The sequence below is a fragment of the Vigna unguiculata genome, chromosome 3 (assembly GCF_004118075.2).
Source record: "Vigna unguiculata cultivar IT97K-499-35 chromosome 3, ASM411807v1, whole genome shotgun sequence".
In the NCBI taxonomy this organism is placed as follows: domain Eukaryota; kingdom Viridiplantae; phylum Streptophyta; class Magnoliopsida; order Fabales; family Fabaceae; genus Vigna; species Vigna unguiculata.
In genome coordinates, this window is record NC_040281.1 from 11,138,767 (window position 1) to 11,162,963 (window position 24,197).

Sequence of the window (24,197 nt, forward strand, 5' to 3'; positions counted from 1 at the left end):
AAAAATTCTGAGATCAACTCTTTTCACTAACAAAATATATAATGTAGGATTTAGAAGAGATATGTCTGACACTTGTCATGATAAAGTGAGACATACATGATAAACTTATGGTGAAATAAATTATTTTATTATTTTACATTTAAAATGGATGTAAGAAGTTTCAAATACCCTATTAAATCCATGTTACATGAAAGAGTAATATATCATTATATTATTTGTGGAATATGAAAATTAAATCATGATAATAATTCGAATATCAATTGAATTGTTTGATTGGATTTAGTCCAAGGTTAAAAGTTATATGGTAGCAAATAATATAAATGATATTTCATTTAAATAGTAATTTCTCTCTATTTAACAAAGTGAGTCGAATCTAACAATACTCCTTTATTTATTTTTTTATATAATACTAGTGTAAATACAGACACGATAATATATGTTTGTATGTACTTTTTAAATATGAATGATATTATATTAATAATGTTATTAAATTAATATATAAAATAAATTTATATTTACTAAAAATAAAATAAATGAATAGAGAGAATAATTGTTGATGAATAAAAATAATAATAAATAATTATATTATAAAGGATATAATTGATATTATGAAATGTAAACACAAAATAGAGAATCACTTTATATATTGTTATAGATTATGTATATAAATGAATTTTCCTTTTTTTCTACATCAATTTTATTTTTTAAATAAAAGTTTTTTAAATTAAAAAAATTATTTTATTAAATAGACTCTTTAAATGATAGTTTTTAAATTTAATCATTTTTTTATTTGACCGTATTTTAAACTTAATTATTTTTTTAATTATAAAACTATCCACAAAATAAATAAAAACTATTTATAATAAAATTATACAAAATATTTATATTTAATTTCATAATAATAATAAAATTTGATATAATGAAATGAGGTTGAATTGGGTAAGAAGTTTTTATTTAAAATAAATTTGACATAATTTATGAAATGTGATAATTTGACCAAACAAATCAAAAAGAAAAAGTGAGTTAATTTTGCTCAAAGTTTGACCACTTGTGTAATTTATGTATATATGATTAATTAATTAATTAAAGAATTGAAAATTTGATTTAAGATTATCTTTATGACAGGGTGAATTTCTCTTAATTTTCGGTGAATTGGGGATTAAGCTAACCTACTAGAGGTTCAACCCAAATATAGAGAGTTGGATCGAGTCTAATTTTGTGATTCATTTTATGATAATTATTCTCAGTTTTTTTTTTATGTGTTGGAGTTTTTCTAAACTTATTTAAGATAGAGTTGAGATGCTTATTGGGTGAATGTAAAATAAGAATGATGAGAAAATCTTGTTTACCTACCTACCTCTGTTTTCGTCATTTTCTTCTTGATCATGGATTTTGCTGTTACGCAATCAAACCCTGCAAGTTCTACTATGGATCAATCTCTCAACCCCTTAAGCCCCTATTACCTACATCTTGAGAAAATCCTGAGAAAATCCAGGACTCATTCTTGTTTCTCCATTCCTAAATCAAACTAACTAATTCTTCCTGGAGGAGTACAAAACATGTCTTCCTTTCCAAGAACAAGTTAAAGTTCAATTTTTTACTGAGTTAAAGATTCTTTTGGTAAGAACTAGAATTTCTAAGACACATCTAGTGTTGTTCGTGTACATGTGATATTGCGAAATTCTTTGTCAAAAACAGAGAAATAGAATATATTATATGTTTACTCAAGGGGTTAAATGATGTGTACAACACGGTTAGAACTCAAATTCATCTCATCGAGCCTCTTCCAAGTATCAACAAAGTGTTTTCCCTGGTTTTACAACAAGAACGTCAGCTTACGGCTGTTGGAAATGTGTCTACTGAAAGTAAGTTGTTAACAAATACTTCATAAAGACTCGGTGGATGGAAACAAAATGAACAAATAACCTGGAAATTATAAGGCAAAATCAAAGCAAGTTGGCGAGGACAGGGGGAAGGGTGAGGAAGAAACCCCAACTACAGAAAGCGATGCTTTTTTTACAACAAAATGAACCACATGGTGGACGAATACTACCCTAAACACGCCTATATCTTAATGTTCCAATACAATCAATTTTGCCGACAAGTATACTGATAGTTTGTAGTATAATCAGTGTCATATCCACATGAATTTAGTAGAAAATACAGAGTCTAACTAGTTTGAGTTGAATAAAACAGTGTTTGAGTTGCATAACAAATATAAAAACAAATTTGATGTAAAAAATAGTATTAATCAAACTTAAAAGTCATGTTAAAGCTAGATTTTACCACTTTATCCTCTCTTGTATTGATGCAGATAATATTTTTAAAGATACAATCAATCATATCTTGGGAGTCCTCTTTGAATGTAACTCTAGGTCCATTCCTAGCACCTAGAGTATATGATCGTCAAACTTCAGTATGATTCCTTAGAGGCTGCTTGAATGAATCACCTGCATTAAGATCAAGACTCTATAACCAGCTAGAGTCTTAGATTTATTCCTAGCATCTAAAAGCAAGAGAAGAATTAGTTAGATCACAACTTGAAACTAATTCACACTTAATCTCAAGCCAGTGAGATAAGACAAGTGATCAGTTTGTCCAATAATAAGCATGAACTAATTCACAAACGTGTAATGAAAGCATACTTTTTAATAAATGAAACAATACCAATACAAGAGAATTCCAAGGGGTTACACCTTTGCTTCAACATTTAAAGAGATTTAGCTCCTCATACTATATGAGAATAACATAACATATCGAAGAGTCATCCTCTCTTTTACCCTTAAATGATGTTTACTAAGTACAGGGAAAAATGTCTAGAAAAGCTCTTTAAGAGTCTCTCAAAAGAGCCCTCACCAGAAGTCTATCTAAATAGGGTTACAACTTTATTTTTATAAATTGTCCAAGACAGTGCTTAGTAGTGCACTTGTGGCTCAAACTGTAGGGGTTTCCTCCCTAGGTGGGTTTCATTTAAGGCTTAGTGTAAAACTCGAAAAAATTAAATAAATAAATATTTATTTATTTAATAAATGCGAGGGAGGAAATCCCTAAGTTAATTAATGCGGAGAGATAAGACAAGAAATAGTACTAGCTCAAGTGGTTGAGAGTACTTGAATGTGTGGAGAGGAGTTTAGTTTGAGTCGTGTGTATGTCATTATGGTGTTATTTAATTATTTGATTTTGTTTTGGTGTGGAGATATGAACACGTGACTTGATGTATAAGCACATGTGTGCATAAAATATCAATAAGCATGTGATGGCTTGTTGGTTGTGTATTGCATGGTAAACAGGTGGTAGTGTGTTTGAACCTTGGTTAGTGCAAAGTAGTCTTTTTTCTTTAAGCTAAGGAAAACCCTAGCCGTCTACAGAGAAGGCATAAAGGTTGACAAACCACCAAGTAATGGATAATTGAATAAACATTAACATTCTCCTTAATTGATTTTCGTTTTGGTCAATTAAAGGGGAAATAATGAGGCTAATAATGGATGAGAGGGAAGAGAGTGATGCTCTTGTAAATGCATTTTCGTGTGGCTGCCAAAAGAGAGTTTTAGAACCCTAAAAACTGAACTTAGGAGAGTGTTAGAAGACTGAAAAGAGTGCTTTAGGGTGGAGATCAAAGGATAGATCAATTGTGGTGCAAGGAAGGATTCAAATAGCACTTTTGGAATGGAAATTCCAGGTTAGGGGAGCTACATTTTGTTCCTTAATCTTTAATATCATATAATTGTATGATGTATATAAAGGCAAAAGGCGATGCGTGGTGTTTGAACTAAGTTTTTGGGTTCTGCCTAGAAACCACCTAGCAGCAATGAGGGTTCGCTAGGCGACACGAACTGGATTGGTTCGTTTTCTGCAATTATGTGGTTTCGGTTTGAAGTGCACCTTTGATTTTGTGTAGTTTTATGCATGATGGATGAACCTTTGTTGAATTCTACATGTTATTAAAATAACAACTAATTGGCATACACAAGACTCGAAAGAATCAAGTACTCTCAATCATTTAAGCTAGTATTATTCCACATAATAATTTTCCGCATTAAATGCTATAAAGGTTTCCACTACCCGCATTTATTAAATAATTATTTATTTAATTATTTAAATTTCCCGGGTCTTACACCATCACCAAGTTGATCATTTCTTTACTATTGAAGAAAGTTCTATTCAAAATAAAAACATTTACCAAATTGCCTATCCTATATCATATGTTTTGTCATATGATTCTTTGTCCAACAAGCATTTGAAATATACTCTTGCTATAACTAGTAATAATGAACCCAAAAATTATGTTGAAGCTAGTAGAAAACAAGAGTGGGGAGATGTTATGAACAAGGAGATAAAAGCTCTGCAAGATAATAAAACATGGTATCTCACTAATCTCCCTCCGGGGAAAACCCCTATTGGGAGCAAGTGGGTTTATAGGATTAAATATAAATCAGATTGTACTATTGAAAGATACAACGCTAGGTTGGTTGCTAAGGAATATAACCAACTTGAAGGAATAAATTTTTTGGGTACTTTTCCTCCTATGGCTAAACTTACTTAAAGGCTTCTTTTAGCTATGGTAGTTGTAAAAGGATGACATTTAAATCGGTTTGATATGGACAATGCTTTTCTGTGTGGGATCTAAATGAAGAAGTTTATATGGTACCACCTCCTGGGCTTAGTAACACAAAAAACCATGTCTATAGACGTAGTAAATCCATGAATGGATTAGCCAGAAGACAATGGTTTGCCAAATTATCATCTTTTCTCATCTCTATTGGATTCAATCAATCAAATCTGATTACTCTCTTTTCATAAAAAAAATTCTACCACTTTTATGATTCATCTTGTCTGTGTAGATTATGTTATCTTAGTAGGAGATTCTCTAGGAGAGATAAAGAAGATTAAATATCTTCCTCACAACACTTTCAAAATAAAGGATCAATAGAACTCAAATACTTCTCAGGATTTGAAGTGGCTCGATCTTAGTGCATAGAACTCTTTTGCATTCACCTTCTGGTTGCCATTGTTTATGTGTGTTCTATTTCTCATCCTAACTTTATGGGTTCTATTTCTCTTCTTTTCGATTCTTTTATATTTAAGTAAATTTTTATATTTTTTATAGAAATTAAGATGAATAAGTTATGGAACAAAATGAAGGAACAAAATGATGAAATACAACTTTTTGTGGAGATATATTTTTAGGGGTGGCAATGCTGGCCGGTCTGGCCCGTTTAGGCCCGACACGCACTTGACCCGCAAAATGCGGGTCGGGCTGGCTCGCCTACATTTTCAACATGGGCTGAAAAGTTTGGCCAGCCCCACAGGTCAGTCCACCTTTTTTTTTGTAAAAAAAAAAACTTATGATAAAGCTTTCAATGTTCAACAAATTGGAAAACTTTAATAAGTTCACAAAATTAAGCAAAAACTTTGGGGAGTTAGATGATAAATTGATAATTCAACATTTTCATTATATTCATACTTTGACATACACGATGTATTCTTCAAATTTTAACACTTTCAAAAATATATAATACTTGTATTTTTTAGTCATACAAGAATTTGGAACATTCATGCAAAAGTTCATAAAAAAAAGTATATACACAATTGCAAATTTTTTATTTATGCAGGTCAACGAACTACGAACTTTCATAGGTCAGACTTTTACGAGCCAGCGGATTCAATATTCTGACCCACCTCACCTTTTTTGGTAGACCTGCAGGTCAGCCCATCGAGCCAAACCCACGTTGGAACTCCTATATATTTTAAAGTTAAGACTCAGAGTAAAAAATATGACTAAGTGCATGTATGTATATACGTCTTGTCCTATATTTTTCCATTTAGCTTTATGATGTACATAGCGTATTCAATGTTTCTCCACTATCAAAAGCTTGACGCACGAAAGGAGAAATAAGCATTCAAGATAAGTTCAAAGTTATTCAACAACCAGAAAAACGATTGCAACAACTACTTCTTCATTAACCTATGACACTCCTTGAAGAAGACGATAACAAGAATAATTATTGTTTACAAATACTGAAACTGTCAAATTTTCTATTTATATCCTAAAAGTTTTGTACAAATATTGTTTGTGATGAAACTTTGTCAAATGTCTCTAATTTTTTATTCCAAAATTTTACCATTTATGGTGAAGCATATTGGGAAAATGTTATAGGAATATGAATAATGATTAGTTTCGAGAATAATTAACTTGGTCATTAATTTATATTCTTTCATGGTCCATATTTGTGCCTTTGCAACACAGAAATCTCTGATAATCTCTCTTCTATCATATCAAAATGCGAACAATATGATATGATTCAACCAGCCGAGAGCTCCTTAAAAGAACAACCCTTAGCAAAATCCATTTCTTAATCCAATAAGGAGCTTGGGTGTCCGTGTAGTAGCACCACAAGAATACTGAGAAGCATTTACCGTGAAGTGAGCAAATATATCCAATTTTTTATATATATTTTTCACATGCCGAGAGACAAAACTTTTGAAAAATCCTTTAAGTTCTCATCTTGTGCTGTGACTTTGTTCTTTTGATTCAATTGAGGGCAAATAGGTGTTAGATCCAAAAATCTGGTGAGTGAAGGAATGGATCTTGTACCCCTCTACTTCAAAAGCTTTGCCTCGCCTTAAAACTAATGCAGTATTTCAAAAGAGCCACTACAATTTTTAATCATTATTAGAAACTCAATGTGCAAAGTAATCCAAAATTCAAAATGCAGTACTCAGTGATGACTGCACAATAAGGAAAATAAAACTCACTGTCAGGGTTCTTCACCTAGGTATGGATTTCTTTGATCTCTAATAGTGTCATCCTCACAATCATGACATTTGGCAAAATCAGGACGTACTAAATGACATTTATTTGCACAATTTTATTTTCATCATTCAGGCTCGTCGTCTAAATGACCATAAAGTTCTTTCCAGTAGTAAGAAGCTTCTTCTGGTGTCCGAAAAGTCCAGATGTGTGACTTTGACTTTGATTTCTCTTCAGTTTCCAGAATTTCCTGCACCCAGGAGTTATAATGTGTTACCCAAAGGAAAAAGCCAGATAAACTGTCATGGCAGAACAATTAAACCATGCATTATTAACAAAATTACAATTAAAGTTCTTGTTTATTTCACGGTGCTTTGTTGTTCACCATTCATTCAACTGCAAAACACCATTTTTATTTTTATTTTTTTATCGGCAAATGTTAATTGTTTGGGTTGTTACTCTATAAATAGAAAGAGTTCCGTCACTAATAAGTATAACTTTGGCCTGATAAGGGTTCGATCCAATAAATCTCACTGCAACAAAAAAACATCAGCTGTTGTACTGAGGCAGAATCCAGGAACAGAAGTACTTTCAGGCCTATTCAAGATTATGCTTAGCCCTGATATTTGCACATCATTGTTCTACATCATTTTTCCAGCATAAAAATAAGGTGGCTGTGCCTAACAAGTTGGAGAAGTTCAGTTAAAAAGCAATGCAACATTAAAAATGAAAAAAAGAACGACAACCCATCATATTGGTAAATGAGATTGTAAGCAAAAATCACGTTAAGTCCTTTCTAACTACATTTTTATACTGTCATTAAGAACTAAAGTGGTATTTACAAAAGTTAGGGAGCATTGTGCTTAGTTGCTTACAATCTCATGAACACATACTATGGTGGTTTAGTCATAACATTATAGGACAGGAATACTACAGAATGATATGATACATGAGCCGTATTTGTTTCAAATTAAAATTGAAATGCATTATATCTTAACTCCCTGAATTCAAGGGTAGGTATAACGTTACATGCTCATTTTAAAAGGAGTTTTTTCTTCCTTTCTTTTTCACTTCCATTAAATTAAACTTGGAGGTTAAATTCTCAAAACCACCCACCCTTCAAAAACCCATAACATAACCAAAGAGACCGTGAACATCAGATTCACAGGTGGATGAAGCACGACAGAAAAAAAAAAGGACATTAATCCAACACCTAAAAAATTTCTCAGAATATAAACACAACTGGTGAAAATCAAATAATGAGGAAGAAGTAGGGGACAACCTGAACTTCAGATGCGGGTTTGGTCTTGAGCATTAAGCAATCAACCATGGCTTTCCATTGGCGGGAACAATTGTCAAGAACGCCAAGCCTGTAATACTGCTGCATTTGATGAACCGGCGCTGCAAACATGAAAGACACAAACTTTACGGCATCTTGGATGAACCAATTGAAAAAGACACAATTTATTTAGGTTTTGGGGAGATAGGTTTTACAGTAGCAGAACCAGAGCGCGTCGAAGCTAGCAGTGCACGATACTTTCCGATTAGGGGTGGAGCTTGAAGCTTCCTTCTCCTCCGAGGACGCCATTGCCCCAACACAACTATTCCTTCGAAAGAAGGTCCTCTCTTGCAGCTGAGTTTCCCCAATTATTAAAAAAAAACCTTATATTCTAAAATTACTCTGAAAAACAAGACAACAATGTAACGGCATCCGCATTCTTTTTATTGAGATAAAATTAAATTATTTTAATAATTTTTTCTAAGATATATGACAATAAATGAAATTTCTATTTTTTTCCATATTTTATAATATCCGTATTACCTTTTATTATTTTAAAAATTAATTATTTTATAAATAATTTATTTTTAATTATTTGTTTACAAATCTCTTTTGAAATCTCTTTTATCTTAAATCATTATTTAAATTTTCTTTTTACATATTTTATTTTTCTTATTTTGGAATTCTTCTTTTTGTGTCCACATTTTATAATATTCGTTTTATTCTTAATTATTTTAAAATTAATTATTTTATAAATAATTTACTTTTAATCACTTTTTTACAAATTTTTTTTGAAATCTCTTTTGTCTTAAATCATTATTTAAATTTTTTTTACATATCTTATCTTTTTATTTTATGTTTAACAACTATTTTAAAAATTATATATTTTTTATTAATCTTAAATTTCTTGAAAATTAAAAAATACTGACACAGAAGCGCGACGTTAGTGTATATCAAGGTTAAATGTAATATACTTTTTTAATAATATGTATTGTATAATTTATTTATTTCTTTTTATCTTGTTTTAATTTTATCTAAGATATTTAAAATTAGCATTGAACGAATTTAAAATATTCCGTCGGAGAGAAAACCGAACAGAGAAAAATTGAAAGTTTAAAAAAAAAAAAAAAAGTGAGGAGTGGAAGCAAACTAATTCTAACGATAGAAAATAAAACAAATACATATTTTAAGAGATATTTCATAAAGTAAAATGTGTACAAAATTAAGAATTTTTTCTTTATGTAGTTAGATAATTTATATAATGACACAGTATTATTTTAAAGGGTTAAATATGTTTTTGGTCCCTCAAGTTTTAGTGAATTTTAGAATTAGTTCCTCATCAAAACTTTATACCAATTTAGTCATTCATCTTTCAAAATGCGTGAATTTAGTCCTTTTAACCAAATTTTGTTAAGTTTATCTGGCATTTCAAGCACATTTCATGATAGTATTTAAATTAACATTAAAGCAAAAATGTGTCAAACAGTATAAATAATTTAAATACGATCATGAAATGCGCTTGAAACGTCATATAAACTTAACAAAATTTGGCTAAAAGGACTAAATTCATGCATTTTAAAAGATGAAGGACTAAATTGATCAAAAGTTTTGATGAGGGACTAATTCCAAATTTCGCTGAAACTTGAGGGACCAAAAACATATTTAACCCTATTTTAAATTATTATAAAAATTATAAAAGATAAGCTGTTTATTTATAAATAAAGATAAAAGGAAAACAAGTTTAAGAAGTCACATCTTATTAAATTAAAATTAAGAAAGCATTTTAAAAGAAAAAAAAAGTAAAAAGTCTAAATTAAATAATTTATTTATAAATTTGGGATGATTCTCAAATTCATTGGAAAAGTTATACAAATTTTCTGTTCTTGTTTGAAAATGAATAAACAGCATCACACAAAAAGAGAAATATGAAGTTTCAAAGTAGTCAATACAAATAAACTTTGTTAAAACTCAAGCTTCACTTGGTCTGGTAGGACGCTCAATGATCTTGTATTGGGTACAATAAAGCAACCCCTGGAATTAGCAATCAAGAAATTGCTTTCTACATGCATTGTGTACACCTTGGCTCACAAAATGCTAACATAAATAATACATATAATACTAACATTGAGTCGAAAAATTATATTTCGATTTCATGTCACCTAAAGGGAATGATAGAAACAGTTTCCATGAGTTGTATTGAAATCAGAATTGCTTCAGCCTTTTCAGTTTACCACTGGCTGCAGAGATCTCCTTAACAAGATCCATCTGACAGGAAACTTTCTCAGATCCACTCAATCCGAAGCAGGAGTCGGTGGCCCCTAAAGTAATCGCAAAATATAGATATATGCTGCAGAGGACAGTTAGTAGAGCAAGAGCAGATAAGAGGAAGAGGTGCCTCTTCATCAATGCTGACCAACTACCCAGTTCATTCTTTTGAAACTGCCTCCTGAAAGATGGTGACCTCAGAACAGGGGTAGACAAAATGGAGTCTAGAACCATGGCTTCTACAATGACTTACTTAGGACTCACTTCCTGAATGTGTACAACATGTCAGAATTAGCAGGAGTGAGAGGAAATTCAATGCACACACAATATGAACAACAATAGTAGTTTTATCCCGTTAGATGCAGTTAGTTAGCTATATGGATTATACAACTTTATTGGATTCAATCAAAAACTGTATTATTTGGAATATTATTAACCTTGACATACCTTTTTCAGAAAGTTTAATGACACACGTGATTATTTTACATGTCAAACATGTTTCATGCTACTATTTAAGTTGTTTTTATCGTTTAACATGTTCTCGTTTCAGTATCAACGTGAAAATATGTTTGATATGTCAAAATAATTTAAAAATAATTGAGTTAAAAGGACTATATCCATTCACTTGAATTTTTTTTATGTTTTTTTTTCTTTCTTTTGGGTGGTGGATAACATATACTTGGTAATCAATATAAAAGAGGTATAAAGTGAAAACATAAAAGGAACTACTACCAGATAACCATTCATGTGAATATGTGATTTACATTTCCATTTATATGCTCCCTATATGCCTACATGAAATTTAGATTCACATTTCGTGCAGAAGCGTGGAGGAAATTCAAACTGAGTGAAGAACGTCTTCCCTAACAAAAGGAAACTTTTATCATCTCTGCTTAAATTCAATAAAGAATAACTAAATGTTAATGCATAATCAAGAAGAGTGTCACCGCTGTAAATAAATAAAGCCACGAGTTCAGACTCATTTCATCAGAAACAGAAAGCAAGAAGGCGAATTTTGCATACCCTGAGAGTTACGGTTTCTGTGATGAAGTTATATTCAAACCTCAAATACAAGCGAACTAATAAATATCAACGTCTGTCACCTCAAATGCAAGAGTGTATGCTGAAAATAATTTCTACGGGTTACACACCTGCTGCTTTGGCAAATCCTATATGGAAATACAAAATCCCACACATTTAATAAATGTAAAACACCAACTAAATTGCAGCACTATCCCACAACAAAACAAGATGGTGAAAGCAGTCCAATCAATCACAATAAAGACAGAAAAACTCTTATTTTGGAAGGCATAAACTATCAATATCATAGAATGACCATTCACTTTGCAAAATATTAATTAGCAAACAAACTCTGTATGAAAGACCATTCAGAATTACACTCGACAACAAAGGTTTGTAAATAGAAAAAAACACAATCAAAAGAGATAAGTCAACGTTAAGCAATGTAATGCCAAAAGAGGAGATATGAGACTAATGTTCCAATTATTGCTAGAATAGCATGTTTAGAAAACATGGACTTTTGGTCCTCCCGAATGCATTAAATAAGGCTAGCAGACATGCAATGTAGAAGAGAACACTATCAGGTTGCTTGCACTCACATTAAACAATCCACAATAAATCCCACCATTATTTTCCTTCTATTTCATCAATTATTTTTAATCCCAAACCTAGTCTAACAACCACAACTGCAATATGGGAAAAGTAAATTAACATTCAACAGATAACAGTAGCACACCACAAAAAAAAAAATCAAAACAATGCCTCAACACGGTTGCATTCCTCAGCAATCAGCATAGCAGATTCAACACAAACATCATCCACTCTCAGAACAACCCTGGTGGCAATTCCTAATTACTTTAACCCCATTGATCCAATCTTATGCAACCCACATCCCAATCAAAACAAGACAATTACCAATCATGCAAAACGCAAAAGTTAAACAACTAGCTCAGAAAAATAAATGGTGAAGTACTGAAAATTAAACGAACCTTGTACAAAAGAGCACCTGAACCAAAACAGTTAGTTGGTTTGGGAAAATTAATTGCTCCAATGTAGGGGAAAAAAATTCCCCCTTTGTCAATGCCTACGTAACAAGATAGGGGGGTTTAAAAATAAGACACGGGATCGGAAATCCGCGGAAAAAGGCTAAAAATGATGGATGAGGAGGTTAGAGGAGTGAATAAGAGAGAAGAAAAAAAAGCGTTACCGTTGATTTCGAAGGTCGTGAAAAAACGCTTCTTTCGTGAAGAGCTTTAAGGTTGTAATGTAACAACCATAGATCGAAAAAACAGAGTAATGTGCTCTTGGTGTTGATTGTGATTCCATGTGAGAGGAACCATCTTCAACCAATAACGTTAAACGGCCTTCTACGCTAAGTAGACTCAATGGAAAAATTAAGAGAATTCTATTTTTAAATCAATCCACAGCTGCCAAATTTGTCTAACTAGTTATATATTTTCTTTTAAAAAATTAGTAGCTTTATATTTCCATTACTCATTGTGTAGTTTAATTTAAATTGCTTATAAATGCCATTAAATAAATTACGTTGAAGGAATTTTTAGCGTGAAAGAAAAATTTAATACAAAAGTTTTGAAAGAATTTTGTGGTCCCTTATCCAACCAAACTAGATCTAGAAAAAAAAAAGATAAAATTAATTAATACACAGATAGAAAAATTATAAATATTATTGAAAAAAAAACTAATGGACTATTTGTGAATAAACTCATTCTATTTTTTTCATTTATAAATAATTTTTTCTTAAAGAGTTTTATAGAACAAATAGACGCAAGCTACGGTATAAACCTGTTATTAAAGCATTTATGTCAGCGCATCGAGACAATAAATTGAAGAATGTTATCAGTTAATAATATTTAATTACCGTTATTAATTTTTAAAAGTTACTTATAGTCTTCTTTTTCAGGGTTTCACTAACAAATAGTATGGTATTGTTATTCTAAGAGTAATTTACTGAATTATTACAACAAGTTAAACAGAAAATATCTTATGGTACCGGACTTTGGAATTTTATAAAAGAAATACAGAACGTTTATTCTACTGGAAAAATTAAAACTATCAGCATTACATTCTTGATTCTTCAACACATTTTTTTGATAAATAATTTTTAAATTAACTTTATTACATAAAAAATCACTACATAAATTTCATTTTATAAATTTAGTGTACATTTGCGTGTTCTGCTGTTTTTTTCTTTTTACAATTACAAAAGAAAAAAAGGAAACAACAGCTAGACAACAATTTTTAAATTGTTTTAAGTTAACAAAAAATTCCAATGGACGAAACCAAAGTTTACCCATTATATTTGGGATCCTAGGTTATAATCATTACCATGTTAAATTATTTGTTTGACTGCAATTCTGAGCCATGATTAATGGTGACATCAATAGACTATAATAATTGTTTCATTGCCCAACACAAACTAAATTCTTATATTGATTAAGGGTGGACATAATAGACCATAATAATTGTATCAATCTAGTAGAAACAATAATCATGCTTAAGTAGTGTGGTTCAATTCCAGCAAAATGTCTAAAATCATCTTTGTCATTCTTAAAATTTATTATGATAAAACACAAATAACACCAAAATCATTTTATTTGGAATAACGCATTAAACTAATTCCCAAAAGCAAGCACAAGTTAACTTGATTTTAAATTTAAAAAGAAAAATACCACTCTGAAATACAAAAAATAACCAATAAAATAATTAACATCTATTAACTTCAATAATAAAGTAACATTTTTTATAGTTTTAGGTTAATTTTTAAAATTTAGAAACTACTAAACCAATAGGCGAGTGCCAACTAAAAATTATCCCCTATGAGCACAGGAAAATACTCTGTATTGGCCCAAAAATGCAGCTAAAGCCTTGAACCTCCAGATTGACAAGAAAAATAAAAGTCAATCCAAAATTTGAATTATCACGGATAATTTAGATTGCTATATTATATGGTAAATAATTACGAGTTTATAAAAAAAAATTAATCATGACATTAATACCGAATTATTTTTATCTGTTCTCTTGCATTCTATCTCCATCGACATTTATTATTTCTTAGGATTAGGTGTTTTTTCAATGAATAATAATCCAAGACAAAGTTAAGGGAAATAAATTCCATGGAAGACAATGTTACATTTACTTCAGTCTCCATCATCACTTCCCCAATCTTCACTCGTTAAAGGAAATATTAACACACCAACTCAAGACTTGTATTGTAATAGTAACACAAACAAAACAATCCCAGCGGATACTAGTATGATATACGAATTCCCATTCACCTTAGAACAGAAAATGATGAAGGGCCAAAGACAAAAGCATGATTGCTACCCGAGTTGCGTCCTCTGATGCATTCCACGTCGAGCACATGCGAATGATCAATGAAGAGGTTCACCTGAACAAAGCGGAAAAATAATGCCAAAATCTGTAACATAGGTGTTTATTCTTGTCTAGTAACTGTAACTAAATAAAATTATTTAGTTGAGCATTTACCTTTGGACTATATTGTCTGATGAACCACTCAGAGATTCTCTGATTTGATGCTTCAAACATAGTCTTCTCAAGACCAAGGCGCCCTATGATCTTGGCAACAATATCTCCCCGCATCTTATCAGCATGTTGGCTAACACCATCAGCATCAATCATTATCACGTCCGCATCTTCTTTCAGACATCTCTCGGCCTTTCTGATTAAGAGATCCACATCTTCTACAAATTCTGAGGAAAAAAATTCAACCAAGGTTTAACCAATATATTGCGTTGATTCTACATTTTTCATGCTAATCAACCTTCGGCAGTGACTGAGAATTTCATAACACCGTTCAAAACAAAAAATAGTAGCGCTTAAAACTATTAATATGTCCAGCATCAACGTATTCAAATAAAGATATATAATACGGTACTGGACCACCACCTCCCCCTCCACCCTTTGATGCTACATATACATTCACAAAGTGAAGGAATCCGTAATAGGTATAATCATCTACATTCATCCTTCTGATTAAGCAATTTTTCCAAATTGGAATCAAAACCCCTTTCAACTGCTGATTAAGCAACCTTCTTACGACAAAGTTCATAATATATTTGTTAATAAATTGATGGAATTTAGGAACAAGTTCAGAATATATTTGTTATCATAATCTTGATTTCAGTTGACATTGCATGTCATTTGATTGGGAACCAAGCATCAATTCATCATTCGTCACTTGATGCAAGTTATATGCATTGAAAGGAACAGACAATCCATGTATGATACATTATGTAACAATAACATATATCATCTTTGTCAACATCGAATTAGTGAATCCCTTGCGGCACTCACCAAAATTATATCAGCAAGCAGTATCACAAATAGGTTTTGCAATAATGATGTAAAGCAGTCTAACAATCTCATCCAATCACTAATCATTTTATCTAGACTTGTTAATTACTGCATTAACTATCTTTAAAGCCATACCATTAAACTCTTAAGATTATATCACCTCACTTGTTATATATAGAATTTTACTTTCTTAGTATATACCTTATTGGTACAATTCAGATTCCAGAATACAGTATAAGAAGGCATAAATATGTTTAATTCCACCTTGAGAGAGAGAGAGAGAGAGAGAGAGAGAGAGAGAGGCACGTGCACAAAATGCAGAGTTAAATGGCCTTACCAGATGATCTAGGTTTGAGGGGAATATAAGCTCCATAGGCCCTATGACCACCTTTGGGAATATCAGACTCATTAAACCTCACTTGAAAATGAGGTCTAGCTTTCAGACCAGCACTTTTGACCAAGCGAACAAATCTCAGAAAGGTTTCTTCAGGAATCCCGAGTGTACCAGCATTAAGCTCAATTGTGTCAAACCCCAACTGCTTGCATTCCTATAATAACACAAAAAATTCATGCAACCAAACCACTACTCCAGCAATCACAAAACAAAGCTCATCACAAAAATAACAAAAGCAATAACAAAATTGATTACTGAACAAGCCGGGCAGAGACCTCCACGTATTCTTTGAAATCTGACGGAGTTATGGAAATCGGGTGCTCGTTCCAAACACTAGTACTAACATAAACGCCGTGCTGATGGGCTAGATCAATCACTTGCTTGATAGTAGCCTTTGGCATCTTGCTGTAAGAACCTCTAGATAAGTTCAATCCATCAACATAATCCCCCCTAGACTCAAAAATATCCTGCAATAAACATTCCAAAATAGCACAACTAATTACAGCTAGGTCAATTAAAAAGCGAAAATTGTAGCGACATAGGGAACATGGTAACGGATAGTACGTAGTAATTAAAAACAAACCTTGTGAGTGGAATTGGAGAAAAAAGAGTGTGATGAAGTGAAAGGAAAAATGTGTTACCTGAAGAGGGTTGTGGGAGAAAGGACTGAATTTGGGGAATGGAATCTCGGTGACGCCGAAACGACGAGGCTTGTCGAGACGATCCTCGTTAAACGCGTACATCTTCTTCCATGGGAATGCAGACATCGTTAGGTAGTTAAGAGAGAGATTTCAGTTCCGTTGTTTCTTAGCTTTGGATTTTCCCTCCCTTTCTCCCAAACGCGATTTTTCTTACCTGAGAAAGAAGATAGGAGTAGTTATGGAGAGAACAGAGGAGAACGATGCAGCTGGTTCTAGAAAACGCTCGAAATATAAAGACTGTATGTAACAGGTATTGCTATTAGTCCAACACAAGAAGGACACGCTGCTACACGTGTTTATGATGTAATAACTTAATTAGACGAAAAATAAAATCTAATATAATTTAACTTTTTTTTCTTTAATTATGAGATGTTTTTTCTATTCAAATTAGTTCCCGATCCACACATATGGATGCGTGTTGTTCGTGTTGTTTTTAAGGTAATAATATATATATATATATATATATATATATATTATAAGAGGTTTAAAAATTGAGGAAACAAATAATAAATATTTTTAAGAATAGACATGTTAGATAATGTATAAAAATTTAAGTTTTAAGAATAGACATGTTAGATAATGTATAAAAATTTAAGGATTCGATGATCTAAAAATAAAAAATTTAAACAATAAAAAAATGTAAAATGTAATATTAGTTAAGGCAAAGAAATGAAAATATATTTAGTTATCTAAAAATATAAAGGTTAGATGATTCATAATAGTACAAAGTGTAAATTATATAAGATCTTTTATTAATGTTATACAAATATAAATATAAAACAAAATATTTTGGGTAAAATATGTTAGGTGACAGTCTTGCTATGTGGAAAGTAGACAACCTTGACAATTAGAGAGTAGATAATATAGCATGGACACCGGTATTTTGAAATTATAATTTTTTTTATTATTATTTAATATTATTTTATATAATTATTTCTTTTTCTTTTTCTTTTAAAAATATAAAATTTAATTTATTAAAATTATTTTATTTTTGTAAAAGTTGTCAAAAAATTTTAAAAAACTTTATTTTCTATAAGTATTAAACGATGATAATAATAGAAAAATTATATGACTTAAATACAAATGACTACAGGAATTTAGCCAAACATAAAATATTTTGATGAATAGGCCATGAATTTGTTATATTTTGATACATAAATATAAAACATGTTATTAAAAGATTATCTAAAAAAATTAAGAAGGATATTGAGAATATATTTATTATGAAATTTTTATTATAGAAAATATTTGATGGTTAAAGAAAGATTTGGACACTTTTATACTTCGTAGGAGATAAAATATTTGATGATAAGAATAATTTTATTAGAATTATAGGGTGCATTTGAATTATCTTTAAAATAATTCTCTTATTTTATTTATAAAGTTATTACGAGATTATCTTTAAGGTTGAGATTTTATCAAAATTTTCATATGAAAGAGAAAAAGAAAATGTTGAAAAAGATATATTTAAAACATCAATGTCAATTATATACAATATTGGTACCAAAAAACAGTAGAAAAAAATACTAAATTTTTTTATTACATTTGTTTGAACTTTTATTTATATTTTAAAAGTTGTAGATGCATTTTTATCTACATAAATGTATCTAATACGTTTTAATGAAGTTTAATTTTTATTTCTTGAAAATTTAAAGTTTTAATTTCTTAAATTAAATAACTATTTTTCTAAGTTTTTTTAATAAATTTTTAGAAATGTAGTTTTCTCGTAATGAAATATTTATTAATTATTGAAATTAATTCTTTTATAAATAAAAATTTTATACAATTAAATATAATTGAATAAATATTAAAAAAAATGTGGTGATTAATTGTGTTTTTAATATTAAAATAAACAATAATAGATAAAATAAAATAACAGATAATAAAAAACATATTAAAATATAATATAAAAATAAAATTTAAACATAATCAAATATTTATTAAAATACAAAACAGTAATAAAAGTTAAATATAAAAATAATAAATAATAAAATATTTATTAATTATTCAAATTAAACTTTGTAAAAATTAAACATAATTCACTAAATATTAAAAGTATTATAGTAATTAATCGTATTTTTAATATTAAAATAAATAAAATAAAATTACAAATAATAAAAACATATGTTAAAGTTGTAAGTAAAGGTTAAATATAATCTAATATTTGTTAAAATATGTTACAAGTTAGACATAAAAGTTAAACAATACTGAAATATTTGTTAAGGAAATAATTTAAAATTTTAATGAAAGTTAAATATTATTCGATAAATATTAAAATTATTATAGTTATTAAATAATAACAGATAAAATAAAAATCCAAATAATAAAACATATTAAAATATATAACAGTAATAAGAAAAAGAAGAAGCATATAACGTACCGTATACAAAAATGACAAAACAAACTATTAAAGTTAACAAAAGACCAGAACAAAAATTGGAAATGACCAGAACACCGTTAAAAGACACAACTGTCACCATTAGGCCATGAATCTTGGAAAACACAATTTGGAAATAACAAAAGAACAAAAAGAAAAAACCAATGTCACCATAATAAGAATGAGCATTTTGGTAATCTTCTTGGTGGTTTTTTTCTCTTAGATAGTTAATAGATACTAGGAGGAAATATTTGTCTTATTTTAATAATTTGTTTTCACAATTTTTTAGTCAAATTTAAAATTTGTTACTGCTTATTTACGTACTTTTTAAGCCTTGTCTTGATCTTCTGCTAACGGACAACGTATGCTCTCTTATTCACTAGTTTTCTCCTCATTATTTTTTTCAGTTCTTAAAATGATTTTAGTAACGACATTAATGATGTTATGCACTCCATTCCTTGCATCAAAGTTATATAATTTAATTTCTTACATCTAATTTATATTATTTAAATAATAATGTTAGAATTTTTCTTTTTCTTCACTTGTTAATGTGTTCATATCAACTTTGCTTAAGTCCGAATTTTGATAAAAAATTTTAAAAAAATTAAAATAATATACTCAAATCTTATATATTTAATTATAGTTACTAATTAACAAAAATATATATAATCTAATATTAATATCTCTTAATTAAAAAAATTATAGTTTTGAAGTTACACTTGATATGAAATCCATTTTAAATAAATTTTTCTAATTTCATCTATTTTCCTAAATATTTCTATATTTGAGAACGTTTTCTTATAATAAGTTTCCTAAATATTTTCATATTTGAATATTGAGAAATGGTTCTCTAATCCAACAATTGAATTTTAATATCATGTTTGAAGATAGATGAAGAAGTAAATTTGTATTATTTTCATCTTTAACTATCTTCCCTTGATCACTTTAAAAAAAATGAATCTATTATTTTATTTTTCATCAATTTACCTATTTTAAAAAAATTAAGACTAAAAAATAATTTATCAAAATCAAATCAAAAATTGAGAAATGTAAGTACTAAAAAAATTATGATAATCAAATCACATATAAAAAATGGTTATGAAAAAACATATATATAAATTTTTTTATAAAAAATAAATATAAAAAAAGATGAAAAAAAACTAAATAACAAATTAATATTTTTCTATTAAGAGAAAAAAAAATTACCTTTTTTAATTTAAAAAAGGAGAGATGATAATTGAAAGTGAAAAGAATAAATTTATCTAACTTTCTATTTCTTTTTTAAATTAAAAAAAATAAAAGAAGAGATGATTAAATATATATAATACTCGAGAAACTTAAGACGAGGAAAAGAAATATTTCAATAAATTTTATTATTTTTTATTATATTTAATTTTTTATTTTATTATTTATTAATGTTAAATATTATATTTTATAAAATTAATTAAAATTTAAAATTTTAAAAATCTTTGTGTGTAGAAAAAAAACCTTGTATTAATGATATTTTTATATTTAAACAACTACGGAAAAAATTGTTTCGATTTACCTGAAACAACTTCGAAAGTAGTCTCAGGTGACAGTCCAAATTTAATTAAAAAAATCAGTTGAAACAGTTTACAATAATTAAATTGAAATTAAAAATATAAAATTGTTAAATGTTTGAATTTCCTTAAAATTTCTTTATTAACACAAATTTGATATGATATAAAACAATAAAAATTACAAATTATATTTTTTAACATATAAGAACAACTATATGCTTCTCCGTAGTAATAATGTTCTATAAAATAAAAAAGACACACCCTCGTATAATACTATTGTTCTTATGATTTTAGATTAGAATTATGCCGGTGTTCCTCAATTCTAATTGTTATAATAGACAATAGTATTATTGGGGTATAATTACTCGTGTAATACCAAATTTGGGGCTAGTGTGTCAAATAGTTACTCGATTTTAAAAAAGTATCAATTACATCCCAATTTTTTAAAAGGTGCTTTAATTAGTCCTTTTCAAACGGAGTTGACTAACGCCGTTAGTCAACGTGCCACGTGTCAGTCTGTGATTTTTTTTTTAATTTTTTGAAAAATAAAATAAAAATGTCACGTGTCAAGTCCTTGTGTGTGACACGTGACACGTGTTAGTGTCACTATCAGATGTCAATGTGTTGATTTTGATTTAATCTTCATATATGTCTTTTTGTTTCAATTTAGTACTTAAGTATGTATATCTGATTTAATTTAGTACCTAAGTATTTTTGTAATCCATTTTTTATAGGATTAAAAATAATTAAGTATAAATAATTTTACAAAATTAAGTACTAATATTTATATTATTCCTCTCAATTTCAGGCCAAATTTATTATTTGTATAAATGTTATACTAATATTTTTTATTAAAAACGACCTTTTAACATATTACTTTATTAATTACTTTTTTATTAAGTACTCATGTTTTGTTATTTTTTTTTTCCAAAATAGAACAATATTGTCTCTTACTAATTTTAAACCAAAATTTCTATTGGTATGAATGTTATACTAATTTTTTTTTATTAAAAATGACTTAATAAAATGACTTTTACCACTAAATTTTAATATAAATATCAAATACTTAATATTTGTAAAACTTTTATACTTAATTACTTTTAATTTTATAAAAATGGATTTTAATTATTAAAAAATATTACGTCAAAATTAAATCAGATACGTAGGTACTAAATTGAAACAAAAAAAAACATATATAGGAACTAAATCGAAATCAGCACAATGACATCTGATAGTGATACTGACACGTGGCATTGCAATGCCATGTGGTACTGCCAATGCCACGTGTCACACACAGGAACTTGACACGTGGCATTTTTATTTATTTTTTCAAAAAATTTAAAAAAAATCAAAAAATATCAAAAAAATCACAGACTGACACGTGGCACGTTGACTAACGGCGTTAGTCAATTATGTCTGAATGAGACCTAATTAAAACACTTTTTCAAAAATTGGAATGTAATTGACATTTTTTTTAAATCAGATACCTATTTAATACACTAACCCCAAATTAAGTACTATAAGAGTAATTATACCAATTATACTTATTATTTGTTGCTAAGGAACACGGAATCTACTCATCGAAGATGAAGAATACACAACTTTGGTCTTTGGTCCTTATACAAGTCAGAAGAATAAAAGCTATATATTTTACAAAATTACATGGATTAAAGACTAAATATTAATTAAGAAAACACCTTAAAGTAAAAAGGTAGTGCAGAATACGTACAGGTTTTGACTAGCATTGCTTTTACAATCTAGGACTATTATAATTGGATAAATTATTTTTTAACAAACTTTGATAATTTTTTTTCAAAAAATTTTCTGTTTTTTTTTTTAAATTATATTAAATCTTTCTTTCATTCAATAAAGTACTACTGCCATGTTGACATTGTAAATAATGTTTCTAAACAAATTTCGTCAAAAAATAATTTTCCTACAAATTATGGGTAAGTGCTGCACTCAATTTCAAAACTATGATATAAATAGAGTTGAAGATAGAGAACTCTCAGAGCATAATATTGCAGCAACATAACCAGAATCAAAAGACATGGATGTCACCTTCCTCTGGTGACTCTGTTTTCCGTGTCCCTCATGGAAGGAATATTGGAAAGGGAAAGAGAAAGAGAAACGAAGAATAAAGTAAACTTGAAGAGGAAAAGCAACTTTCACCCATAGATCACAGCTAATTTCATGCATATATCATAATATGCAACAAACCTTTATTCGTATTCCTCTATTAAATATGACACTGCTCCACTATTAAAGTAAGGAGTTATGAACAAGTTATCTGCAATTAACATCTTAGCCACACTGCATTGCCTTGAATTTTGTGAAAATGGCCCAAAACTATGGCTTCCTTGTCTGCATTCTTGTCTTGGTGTTGGATGTTGTTGCTGGCATACTTGGAATTCAAGCAGAAATAGCTCAAAACAAGGTAAACATGTAGCATATATCATATATCCCAATTCTCAATGTTGGTGAGAGAAGAGAAGTCTTAATTAGCAATGAGCCTTGTTTTCATGTTTTGGGATGGAAACAGGTTAAGGACTTGAAGATGTGGGCACTGGAGTGTAGAGACCCTAGCTATGGAGCCTTCAAGCTAGGAGTTGCTGCTTCCATTCTCTTGGCCTTTGCTCATGCATTTCCTCACTTGCTTGGTGGGTGCATTTGCATGCGCTCAAAAGAAGAATGTCAAAGATCAACAGCCAATAGACAATTAGCAGTTTCTTTTCTCTTGTTATCATGGTACGTCTTTTTCATCTGGTTAGTGCAGCACCAGAAAATCCAGTAGAAAATTTAGACTTATCTTTTTCAACATGACATGTAATATTTTACCACGAGTTCCTTCTTTGATTCATGTTCATACTGGTTCATTGTATCAACTGTTAAGTGACTGAAGTGGTGTTCATTGCAGGATAGTTTTGGCAATTGCTTTCTCCCTGCTGATATTAGGGACCTTAGCCAACTCAAGATCAAGAGAATCGTGTGGAATATCAAATCGTCGTTTTCTATCGATTGGAGGGATTTTGTGTTTCGTACATGGGTTGTTCACCATTATCTATTATGTCTCTGTAACTGCCACGAGGAGGGAAGAAAAGAAACAAGGAAACCCCATTGTTAGCCACCCTTAAACATCATTCTCTTTGTTATACCATCACACCACCCTTATTTCTAAGACCAATTCCTTAGATAAGAATTGTACAACTTAACTTATGATTGTTTAAAATGATTGCATTTACACACTTTTTGTGTTGATTTAGATATGTAAATTTTGATTATAGTATTACATGAATGAGTGGACTTGCATATTTTAAGGAATGAATGCTTAATGACTGCAGCTTGTACTAAACTCCAAAATTGAATCAAGTACGCAATTCAAAGAGAATCAACCCAATTCAATACATGAAAAGTTGCTCTAACTAAAGCTAAATTCATTTGCATCTAAGATAAAATTATACATTGATTATTCAGGTTTCGTCACAAAATGGCTGTGATGATTGGTCTGTTGAAGATTATTCGCAAGCAACAAGC

At 29.4% G+C, this 24,197-nt stretch overlaps 3 protein-coding genes and 1 long non-coding RNA gene across 4 annotated transcripts; 1 reads left to right on the top strand and 3 right to left on the bottom strand.

The window, feature by feature from the left end:
• Positions 1-6,623: 6,623 nt before the first annotated feature.
• On the bottom strand, positions 6,624-8,421 carry LOC114177241. Its single transcript, XM_028062513.1, has 3 exons — positions 8,246-8,421; positions 8,034-8,152; positions 6,624-7,001 (listed from the first exon to the last, which is right to left on the bottom strand). The coding sequence occupies exons 1-3, from the start codon at positions 8,337-8,339 to the stop codon at positions 6,879-6,881; spliced, it is 336 nt and encodes a 111-aa protein (XP_027918314.1). The 5' UTR covers positions 8,340-8,421; the 3' UTR covers positions 6,624-6,878.
• Positions 8,422-9,937: 1,516 nt separating this feature from the next.
• LOC114177197 lies at positions 9,938-12,706 on the bottom strand. Its single transcript, XR_003603106.1, has 4 exons — positions 12,523-12,706; positions 12,305-12,399; positions 11,319-11,464; positions 9,938-10,562 (listed from the first exon to the last, which is right to left on the bottom strand). It is a non-coding gene; the product is annotated as an uncharacterized LOC114177197 (long non-coding RNA).
• A 1,710-nt stretch (positions 12,707-14,416) lies between these two features.
• Positions 14,417-16,970, bottom strand: LOC114177231 (protein HEAT-STRESS-ASSOCIATED 32). The gene is made up of 5 exons (XM_028062500.1): positions 16,686-16,970; positions 16,320-16,511; positions 15,988-16,198; positions 14,823-15,046; positions 14,417-14,724 (listed from the first exon to the last, which is right to left on the bottom strand). Exons 1-5 carry the CDS (start codon positions 16,809-16,811, stop codon positions 14,608-14,610), a joined length of 870 nt encoding a protein of 289 aa, XP_027918301.1. The 5' UTR covers positions 16,812-16,970; the 3' UTR covers positions 14,417-14,607.
• Positions 16,971-22,911: 5,941 nt separating this feature from the next.
• On the top strand, positions 22,912-23,986 carry LOC114179463. Its single transcript, XM_028065812.1, has 3 exons — positions 22,912-23,100; positions 23,206-23,411; positions 23,581-23,986. The coding sequence occupies exons 1-3, from the start codon at positions 23,002-23,004 to the stop codon at positions 23,795-23,797; spliced, it is 522 nt and encodes a 173-aa protein (XP_027921613.1). The 5' UTR covers positions 22,912-23,001; the 3' UTR covers positions 23,798-23,986.
• Positions 23,987-24,197: the final 211 nt, after the last annotated feature.

Excerpts from the sequence above, each read along its gene's own strand:
- LOC114177241 (XM_028062513.1), bottom strand. The coding sequence starts at position 8,339 with ATGGCGTCCTCGGAGGAGAAGGAAGCTTCAAGCTCCACCCCTAATCGG. Across the intron at positions 8,153-8,245 it reads CGCGCTCTGGTTCTGCTACT|CGCCGGTTCATCAAATGCAG; the intron begins GTAAAACCTATC and ends TCATGTTTGCAG. Across the intron at positions 7,002-8,033 it reads AACCCGCATCTGAAGTTCAG|GAAATTCTGGAAACTGAAGA; the intron begins GTTGTCCCCTAC and ends TCCTGGGTGCAG.
- LOC114177231 (XM_028062500.1), bottom strand. The coding sequence starts at position 16,811 with ATGTCTGCATTCCCATGGAAGAAGATGTACGCGTTTAACGAGGATCGT. Across the intron at positions 16,512-16,685 it reads TCTCCCACAACCCTCTTCAG|GATATTTTTGAGTCTAGGGG; the intron begins GTAACACATTTT and ends TGTTTATTGCAG. Across the intron at positions 16,199-16,319 it reads ATTTCAAAGAATACGTGGAG|GAATGCAAGCAGTTGGGGTT; the intron begins GTCTCTGCCCGG and ends GTGTTATTATAG.
- LOC114179463 (XM_028065812.1), top strand. The coding sequence starts at position 23,002 with ATGGCCCAAAACTATGGCTTCCTTGTCTGCATTCTTGTCTTGGTGTTG. Across the intron at positions 23,101-23,205 it reads CAGAAATAGCTCAAAACAAG|GTTAAGGACTTGAAGATGTG; the intron begins GTAAACATGTAG and ends GGATGGAAACAG. Across the intron at positions 23,412-23,580 it reads TCTTTTCTCTTGTTATCATG|GATAGTTTTGGCAATTGCTT; the intron begins GTACGTCTTTTT and ends TGTTCATTGCAG.